We start from the raw sequence: 10,616 nt of genomic DNA, 5'->3' as shown, positions 1-10,616 counted from the left end.
CTTTTTGTAGTGGCAAGAAACTAGAAATTGAATGGATGCCCATCAATAACTGAATAAATTATGGTATATGAATGTTATGGAACATTATTGTTCTGTAAGGAATAACCAACAGGATGACTTCAGAGAGGCCTGAAGAGACTTACATGAACTGATGCTAAGTGAATAGAGCAGAACCAGGAGATTATTATACATAGCAACAGCAAGACTATACAATGATCAATTCTGATGGATGGCTCTCTTCAATAATGAGATGATTCAAACTAGTTTCAAGTGTTCAGTGATGAATAGAGCCATCTACACCCAGAGAGAGGACTGTGGGAACTGAGTGTGGTTTACAACATTGCATTTTCACTCTTTTTGGTGTTGTTTGCTTGCATTTTATTTTCCTTCACTTTTTCTCTCTTCTGTGGCACAATAATTGTATAAATATGTATGCATATATTAGATTTAACATATATTTCTACCATGTTTAACATACATTGGACTACTTGCCATCTTGGGGAGGACATGGTAGAAGAAGGGGAAAATTGGAACATAGGGTTTTATAAGGGCTAATGTTGAAGAAATGTCCATGCATGTATTGAAAAAAAACTTTAATAAAAAATAATGTCTTTTTAATAATTTGTTTTTGATTGCTTGTTCTCTTCATTAACATAGAGAAAGGCTAAATTATAGCAAGATTTCAGTGGCATATCTCCTAGGAAGAGATGGAGTTAAATTCTTTGAGATATTTAACTAGTTTGTAAATCATTTCACTATTTCCCATACTATACAATATACTTAGTTCTTGTTCAAATATAAAGAGAGGGAACATCCAGGTGGTGCAGTGGATAGAACACCAGCCCTGAAGTCAAAAGGACCTGAGTTCAAATATGGTCTCAGACACAACACTTCTTAGCTGTTTTTGCCTCAGCAAAAAAAAATAAAATAAAATAAAGAGAGAATTCTGCCCCCATTACAATCAATTAATCAACAGAGAAAACTAGGTATTAAGAGTTTTTCTATAACCTGGCCTCAATGTAGAGATAAGCACTTAATTAACTTGAAAGTGTCCCAAGATGTTAAGATATTGAATGAAAGACAGAAGATACCACACAGGAAACCATTTATTTCCTAGTTGAAAAGATCAAATTATACCTTTTGAGATATGTCTAAAAAGGGCAATTGGTCCAGCAGTGAGCTAAGTTTAGTAGTTAGATGATCAATCCTGAAGGACTCCAAGCCTCTGAATTCTTTGAAGAGATAGACCCTTGTACCTGTGCTAGATCCAAGAACAGAGTAGGAGAGGAAGCAAGTAATCCCACAAGGGACTACTATACTTCCCATCTCCACTGAACATGTTATTTGAAAGACTAGACCAAAACAGACAACATATCTCTACATAGGAGGAGAAACAGATACTCTAAAAATAAACACAGATAAAAAGACACAAACAAAAATAGCCATCCTAGAAAACAAGCAAAGTATGTGACCCATTAAGCCAGAGAAGAATCTCATCTATGGACTCAGAATTAAGAATTTCCAATAACCAGGTCCAGTGTGCCTCAACTCCCTTTCATTCATTTTGAACCCACTCTCTTCTGGGGTCTTTGTATGTATATGGAGTGAAAATGTACCATTAAGAAATGGGGTGGTTTGAGAAGAATGTTTTCTCTTGTTCTTGCTGTACTATTTTAATACCTACTGACTGCTAATCAATGGCAAATAGGAATTCAAAAGGAACATGAATAAATACCTATTCCCTCAGGATTAACCCTCTAGCCCTTAACAGAGGCAACAGTGTTTGAGGAATGACCCTTGATGGAATGATATTCTAAAAAAGAAAAAATGCATTCTTCTCCCTTAAAGAAATGCCTCTAAATGAGATTTTCAAAGTGAATGGAAAGCGTTTCTTAACAAAAATTCTTTAAACCACTATCCTAAAGCATAACTTTGGTCAACCACTTTCATTCCTGCTTTGTTGTCTATGAAAACATTATCAAGATTTTTTCCAGTGTGCCAAAGGTTCTGCAAACTCTTTAACATCTAAAGTATAATATGAATCATTTTATTTTTAAATGCCAAATATGGGAATCTTAAGAACTAGATAATTATAGGGAATGAAACAAAAAGTTACACTTCAAATTCCCTTCATCAAACAAAATTGGGTAGATAAACTAGCATCAGGCTGATCCATAAACCTTTTCTCTATTTAGAGTCCTGCCACAACCCAGCTTAAACAACATAATTACTACTTCCAAAGACCTGCTACCCATCAGTCATTATGTCTTCCACTTTTTTTCTTTAAGACCTTAGTAAAATAGGATAAAACAAAGCTTTTACTCTAGTGATCTAACACAATTCTAGGACTTAGTTCCTTAATAAGTTCCTTAGTCAGAGAGGAGGAGACGGGAGGGAGAAGTCAATGACTTCCAATGACAATGGATCATGAACATTAAAAGTCACAAACATCTCCACTCTTGAGAACACAGAATTTTATCCAAAATAACTTTAGAGATTATTAGTCCAACTACCTCATTTTACAAAAAAGATACAAAGGGGAAAGGAAATTAACCTCCAAATTCAAATCCATATCTAATTAATTGGTTCACCTAGTCTTCTATCAAATATCCATTACCTGCTTTAAATTACCTTTCAATTCCTTCCCTATCTAAGTGAAGAAAATGTGGAGAAGTGGGACACTGGAGAGAAAACATTAGAGCTTGAAGCCCTGGCCCTGGATTTCCAATATAAAATAACTTTTCTCCCTCCTGTATGATCTAGGCATCTAAGAAACTCTTTGGATCTTGGTTTTCTCCTCTTACTGCAAGTGAGGAATTTGGTTCATATGATGTTATTGGGTTCTTTCCAACTCTAAATTTATAACACTAGAAAGTCAAAGTAAATTAACTATGGATAGAAAGGGGTGTGTGTGTGTGTGTGTGTGTGTGTGTGTGTGTGTGTGTGTGTGTATTTTATGTGGATTATAAAGGGTAAAAGAGTGAAGAGTGTTGGCCTTGGTATCAGGAAGACCTGGATGTGAATCCTATCTCACATATTTACTACCTGCGTGACTTAGGTAAGTTACTTAAACTTTGTCTATTTCTGCATCTGTAAAATGACAATAATAATACACCAATTTCAGCAGTTTACAAAACTTATAAGTCAATAGTATATTATCTCCTAGGAAGGATTGTAGTAGCATGTTGCTTTTTGCTATCATATTTAGCAGTAAGACCACAATGTTTGCTGGACATTGTCCTACAACCAGTTTTATCTAGGATTTTCTATATAGTAGAACCTAATTCTAATCCAGGGGAACTCCAAGAAATGACATCAGATCTAGGTTTTCTCCAATACTTCATTATTCAGCAGGAACTCCACAAGAAATTCAAGTTATTTTAAAAACAATAAATTATTATCAGAACCTCTGCTTTTGGAACTAGTCAACTCTCCAGGCCAGTTTAAGATCATTGTATAGGCAACTTATAATGGTTCAGCTGTATGAAAATCACCCTGAAGTTTGTATGACATAGTCTATAAATAAAAGCATTTTTCCCACTACTCCAGTGACAATAGTACTTTGGTCATCAGATACCTCAATAATTTACTATACCATTCAGAATAGCACCCAGTTGTTCCTAGAAGGATGTCAGTTTCTTTAAGATTCTGAACTATTTAACAGAATTCATTCGACGATAATCACTGTCTCAGAAATGAGAAAAAATTTTTTTTCCTCTTTCACATAGTTTAATAATAAACATTGGATTATGTTTGTGTGAAAATTTCTGCTTCAATTATTATCAAGTGATACCCCTGCAGACCACTGCAGTGTATGTTACTGCTTCTATTTTTCCAAGCTGGGGAGGAAAAATCACTTTTGAGTATTGGGAAAGTCTAAAACTTTACATTTATAAATACAGGCTATATGGCCTATATGGAAGGAAATCTGAAAAAGAGGCTGGAGTTTGGAAAAGAACCTTCTGCTTCTTGCTCTATTTCTGATGAATGAACAACTTCTTTTTTTTTTCAATAAATTATTACTTTCCAAAAATGTTGGTTGATCTTCCATAGGTCAGCAATCATTTGGGTAGAAACAACTGGAGTTTACCATCCAATGTGGCTGTGGCAAGCTGTGATTAAAGAAAAAGAAGGAAATGTTTATTGATTAATAATAGCTAGCATTTATATAATGCCTATAATGCACCAGTGACTATAGTAAGGGCTTTTACAAATATTGTCTCACACGATACTCACAACAACACAGGGAAGTCATTTCCATTTTCAATGCCATTACTATCTCCACTTACAGTTCAGGAAACTGAGGCAAGTATCTAAAGTTGGCTTTAAACTTAGCTCTTCCTGACTCTCAGCTTTTTACTCTATCCAATGAGCCATTTAATTTCTATAATTTACCAATAAATTGTTAGAAACCTGAATTTAAACCTCATCTGATATCAGGAATGTAACCCTGAGTAAGTCAATTAATATCTAGCTAGCTTAGTTTCCTCATCTGTAAAACTAAGATATTAAAATATCTTCCTTCCAGACTTGTTCAAATGAAATATTTGTAAAAGTTATAAAAAGGCTAACTATAATAAACTATATAAATACCTATGATTGCCTTCTTTACCATTATTGTTATTATCATTACTTAATTAGCATCTGTTTGTTATTTTGATATTTTAAGTCTTGAATCAGACTCCATCTGACTAATGCCACAGGAAGATCACAGAATCATAAACAGGATGCTGAAAGTTATTGAATTTTATCTATTTCAAAGGCTTCATTTTACAGATAAGGAAACCATTTAAAGAGCCAGTATTGGCCCCTAGATCTTCTGACTCCAAATGCATTGCTATCTCTATCTTGTTAACAATAAGTTCTGTCAAATACCTGTGTTGTCAATTAGTTACTTTGAGTCTGAACACAAGTATATGCTTTATCTACTTTTACTTTCAAGATGGAAGAGACAACTACAACAGCAACAAAATCTATCAATTTGGTAAAGAAATTTAAGTAATTCACTAAAAAATTTAAAATTTTCATTTCCAGTGCTCATCAGAATTTATCCTATAATTATCCAGTCAATTATAAGTAATTGCTTCTTTAATAAAAATCAGTATATCAAATTATTTGTCAACTGAAATTGAATTAATTCAATTTAATTAAATTTTATTTTGTCCTATATCATTCATCAAAATTCTTCTAAGTAGATGTGACACAATCTCAACTATATAAGAGGCTATCAAACAATATTCTTATGGTGATTATAATTTTGTTATCTCTTATAACAACAAATTTTATATATATATATGTATATATATATATATTTATGGTATATATTATACTTACAAGTTATACATATATATGTTATACTTATAACAAGTAAAGCAATTAACTTTACCCCTTTAAGACTCAGTAAAGACTACCACAGTATACAAAAATGTAAATTTATAATAAAGGTTAATTAGATAGTTAATTAATGAGTCATTATTCTCTCATTTAAAAGTTGCACAAAAATTTTCTCATCGAAATTTTTCTAACCACCCTTATGCTTCTTATTACCTACATGCAAATTATTTCTAAGTGTTTAGGCCTGATATTTCATTTGTGATTCCATTTCATATTTCAGAAGGCCATACTGAATGGCATAAGAAATTAAATATACCCATTAATAAAGAGAAAGTAATCAGTTATAGATAAAGTCTTAATTTCAGAATATGACATGTAGTTGCTATAAGAACATTAGCTGAAGAGATGTAAGTACCAGTGTAGAAGAAAAGGAAACTGAAGATGAGATGGCTAAATAAAGAAGAAAATAAAAACACTACAAATGATTGCAACAGCTTTAACCTAACCTATTTAAATAGAATACAACTAGAGATTCACTAAGTCCAGAATATGAACAAGGATAGAAGGTCCAGTCAACAAGCATTTGTTAAGCATCTATTATATTCCAAGGCACTGTGCTAAGAACTAGGTTTGGTTCTACTCTAAGAGTTCAGATAGAGCTAAGAAAACTGCCTGGATAATTTTGTGATAAAGGATATGCAACTCTAATAGGATATATATGTCCATGTGGGCTGTCTAACTAAATACAATCTGATTAAGGGAGGCACTGAAGACTTCATTTCCTGAATTGAGGGAAGCAGAAGGAACTACAGAGCTACTTCTCCAGTTTTTCTGTAAGGAGAACTGTTAGGATTACTAGGTGAGAACTCAGGTTGTCTGGATAGTGACAAGGTGAGAATTCAGGTTGGACAATTACAAGGTGAGAACTCAGGTTGACTTGATAGAAGGAGCAAGCTCATTGGCTGAAGTGGTTCTTCCCAGAAGCCCTTGCATTATCCCACGCCCATTCTCTGAGAGAATAAAAGAGAGGACACCCAGAGATAGAAGAAGACTCTGCATTGCATCAGGCTTGACGGGGCTCTCTGCAGGAAGGGAAGTCACTTCTCTGGACAAGAGTTAACAGCAACTGCCTGGAGACAACGATTCGTTACAGGAAGAAGAATCTGTCGGAGAGATTTGAGTAGAAGACACAGCAGATCTCTTCCCAGAGAGTGATCCGGCAGCTTCTGGAGACGACAGCTCGCTACATTTGGCGCCCAACGTGGGGCAAGGACTTTTGCTTATCCTGACAAGAGGAGCTAGACCAGACCTTCGCAATTTGGCGCCCGAACAGGGACAGACACGGTCCTGATTCCAGTGAAAAAGCCTCCCATCCAGATCTCAGTCTCTCTTCCCCAGAACCGTGAGTAACGAGGAAACTTTGTTAAAGATTAAGTGAGCGTGCTAATAGATAAATAAGGAACTTAACTTGTTAAGGGCTAAACCAGGAATCTCTTATAGCAGAAATGGGGCACATGTTAACTAAATTCAATCCCTGGACCTCAGTCGACTCAACCCCAGCCCCAGAAGCAACCTCAGCTCCACCCCCATTCAGGAGTGGTACTATAGAGAGTATAATCAAGATAATTGAGGAGCAGAGTTTACTTGTAACCTGGGTACAGATTGTTAAACTCTTGGCTGCATTAAGATGCACATCCCCTTGGTTCTTAGAGGAAGAAAAGATAGATGTAGATAAATGGAAGCTAGTGGGATATAAAATGAAAGAATTTCATGCAAAAAATGGGCCTCGTTCAATTTCTGCAGAGGTATTTTATATCTACAACATAGTTCAATTAGCCTTAAACTATCAAGCAAGTTGTAGGAGAAGGAAAAGTTTTAAAAATGAACAGAGGAGGAAGTGTGAGGAAAAAAGGAAAGATCAAGATCTTTCCCTAGAGCAAGAGGATTTAAATGAGGAATTATGGTATGATTCTCTTGAAGAAGCTTCAACCCTGCCTAGAGAACAGATTATTGACAGGCCCACATCAACCCCACCTTCAGAGATGGAGGAAGAAAGAGGGGAAGAGGCAGAAACACAAACAGAATTGCCTGTGAAGCAGCCTAAGCCTATGACAAGATTAGAAAAAGCATTGGTTAAAGCTAAGAGAGAAGGACAGGATATAAGTGATTTTATACATGCATATCCTGTGATTGAAGAGATTGACTCTGTAGGTAAAAAAAGGAGAAGATATGCACCTTTATATTTGAATAAAATTAAGGATTTGAAAAAAGGTTGTACCCTTTATGGGGCTACATCAGCTTATGTCAAAATGTTACTAGATGGTTTGTCTTATGAAGTCCTAACCCCGAATGATTGGAAATCCATAGCAAGGACATGTCTGGAACCTGGAGAAAATTTATTATGGCTTGCGGAATTTCATGAATTATGTAAAATTCAAGTCAGATGCAATTTGGAAATAGGAGTTAACACACAATTCACTTTTGAGCACTTAGCTGGTGAAGGTCAGTATGGAGAGAATTCGGAACAGATTAATTATACCATGACAATATATGAACAAATTGCTAAGGCTGCAATAAAAGCTTGGGGTGTCCTTCCTGGACAGAAAGATCGTGGAGAGGCTTTCACTAAAATACAGCAAGGTCCCAATGAACCTCTTGCAGATTTTGTGGGACGTTTGCAAACTGTTGTCAAAAGAACTATTGGAGAAAATTCAGCTACAGAAATAATGACCAGACAGCTGGCTAAGGAAAATGCCAATGAGATTTGCAAAAGAATTATATGGGGAATAGACAAAGATGCTCCTTTAGAGGAGATCATAAGACGCTGTGCTACAGTGGGAACAAATGCTTTTTGCACCCGGACAATGATGAATGTGGAAAGGCAGGGTCCCTCCTGGCAAGGGACTTCTAGAGAAATTCGGCGATGTTTTCAATGTGGAAAAATTGGGCATCTAAGAGCTCAGTGTAGATATGGAGATACAGTGAGAAGACAGGGTGAGAGAAGACCTAAAATTCCATGTCCAAAATGTCACAAGGGCCTCCACTGGGCCTCCGAATGTAGATTGAACCTCCCAGCACAACCAGAACAAAGCCTTACACCTTACCCAGTGCTTGTGGCTAGGATTTTATTAAAGGCTATTAAGAGAGTAACACCATTATCTGGAATAAGTCCTGAAAAAATATACACATTCTATACTAACACACAAATTAATGTATGCTGTGAGACCATCCCAGAATGGCAAATTTTATTGGCCACTGCTCCAAATTTTGCACATGGATCTCCATTAAAGATTACCCGGCTACTACATAATTGGCGATGGATTTTTGAAGAAAAGGTTTCTAAGGTTCTTCTTAAAGGACCAACAATCTTTACAGACGCCTCCAAAGAAAATATTTGTGCTGTATACTCTCATGATTTAACCATAAAGAGAGTAGTCAGGACTCCTTTTCAGTCCACTCAACAGAATGAATTATTTGCTATCATGCTAGCTCTTACTTATTACCCAGGAGACGTAAATATAATTACTGATTCAGCCTATTCAGTAGGTGTAGTACAAAGAATTGCCAAAGCCCAAATAAAATTTGCAGCCTCCAATATTTATCAGCTCTTTAAGGAACTTCAAGAGCAAGTGAGAAAACATCCAGGCAAGATTTATATCTTGCATGTCCACTCACATAGTGGACTTCCAGGTCCCATTTTTGATGGAAATTCAAAGGCAGATAGCCTTCTAACCATGTTAGCCAGTAGTCCTTTATTTCAGGAAGCACAAGAATCTCATTCTAAATATCATCAGGCTGCTCGAGCTTTACGTTTACAATTTGGAATCACAAGAGAGGAAGCTAGGAGCATAGTAAAAAGCTGTACAGCTTGTCTTCCTTTCCATGCTCCTACACTCCCTCCAGGGAAGAATCCTTGTGGTTTGAGACCCAATGAAATCTGGCAAATGGATGTGACCCATTATAAATCTTTTGGTCGTCTATCTTTTATTCATGTCGTGGTAGACACCTTTTCAGGATTCACATTTGCAATGCCAGCAGCAAAAGAGACAGCCCGAGTGGTCACTGAATTCCTTATACAAGCTTTTGCAATTATGGGTGTGCCACAAGCAATAAAAACAGACAATGGACCTGCATATACATCCAAACATTTTACACACTTTTGTGCACAGTATAAGATTTTACATACCACAGGCATACCCTTTAATCCTCAAGGGCAGGCAATAGTAGAGAGAAGAAACAGAGATATTAAGACACTCCTCCAAAAACAAAAGAAAGGGGGAGCCACAGGTAGCCCTAGGGAACTTCTAAATTTAGTTCTCTATACCATTAATTTTCTAATTTTTGACAAAGATGCACTGGTTCCGGCAGACAGGTTTTATAACCCACCAGAAGGGCAGTGTCCAGTGCGAGCATCTCCACTGTCCTTAGATAATCGCCAGGTGATGTGGAGAGATCCAGAAAGTGGTGAATGGAAGGGACCAGATAGGTTAACTGCCTGGGGGAGAGGGTTTGCTTGTATTTCTTCAGCAGGAGAAGGAATCAGATGGGTGCCAACGAGTCATATTCGCCTTGTCCATCAGAGAGAGACAGAAAAAGAGAAACACCTCAAAATAAAGGAGATCTAAGAGCACCGAAAGAGCATGGCTAATAAAAAGACTGTTAAAGAACTTTAAAACCAACAGGAATCATTGGACTTCCTCACACAAGATGAGACTAATGGACAATGGACTTATGGACATTTATAAATTTTCAATTTATGATTATTTGTTATGTATTATGTTACTATGTTACTATGTGCTTATGTAATTTATGTAATTATGTGTAATACTTCCCATATTGATGAATTTATGTTTCAAGATCATGACTGTCCTATGTTCTAAATCAAAAGAAAGGGGGAGATGTTAGGATTACTAGGTGAGAACTCAGGTTGTCTGGATAGTGACAAGGTGAGAATTCAGGTTGGACAATTACAAGGTGAGAACTCAGGTTGACTTGATAGAAGGAGCAAGCTCATTGGCTGAAGTGGTTCTTCCCAGAAGCCCTTGCATTATCCCACGCCCATTCTCTGAGAGAATAAAAGAGAGGACACCCAGAGATAGAAGAAGACTCTGCATTGCATCAGGCTTGACGGGGCTCTCTGCAGGAAGGGAAGTCACTTCTCTGGACAAGAATTAACAGCAACTGCCTGGAGACAACGGTTCGTTACAGGAAGAAGAATCTGTCGGAGAGATTTGAGTAGAAGACACAGCAGATCTCTTCCCAGAGAGTGATCCGGCAGCTTC

At 36.5% G+C, this 10,616-nt stretch overlaps 1 protein-coding gene across 1 annotated transcript in view; it reads right to left on the bottom strand.

The window, feature by feature from the left end:
* Nucleotides 1-3,706: 3,706 nt before the first annotated feature.
* WDR27 (WD repeat domain 27) overlaps nt 3,707-10,616 on the bottom strand; it is a 241,045-nt gene continuing 234,135 nt past the window's right edge. Inside the window, exon 25 of the mRNA XM_074309285.1 lies at nt 3,707-4,112. Within this exon, the coding sequence (XP_074165386.1) occupies nt 4,062-4,112 (51 nt within the window). The 3' untranslated portion in view covers nt 3,707-4,061. The remainder of the gene's footprint in view (nt 4,113-10,616) is intronic.

The sequence above is a fragment of the Sminthopsis crassicaudata genome, chromosome 4 (assembly GCF_048593235.1).
Source record: "Sminthopsis crassicaudata isolate SCR6 chromosome 4, ASM4859323v1, whole genome shotgun sequence".
Lineage (NCBI taxonomy): Eukaryota > Metazoa > Chordata > Mammalia > Dasyuromorphia > Dasyuridae > Sminthopsis > Sminthopsis crassicaudata.
This window is presented reverse-complemented; position numbering and strand designations above follow the sequence as displayed.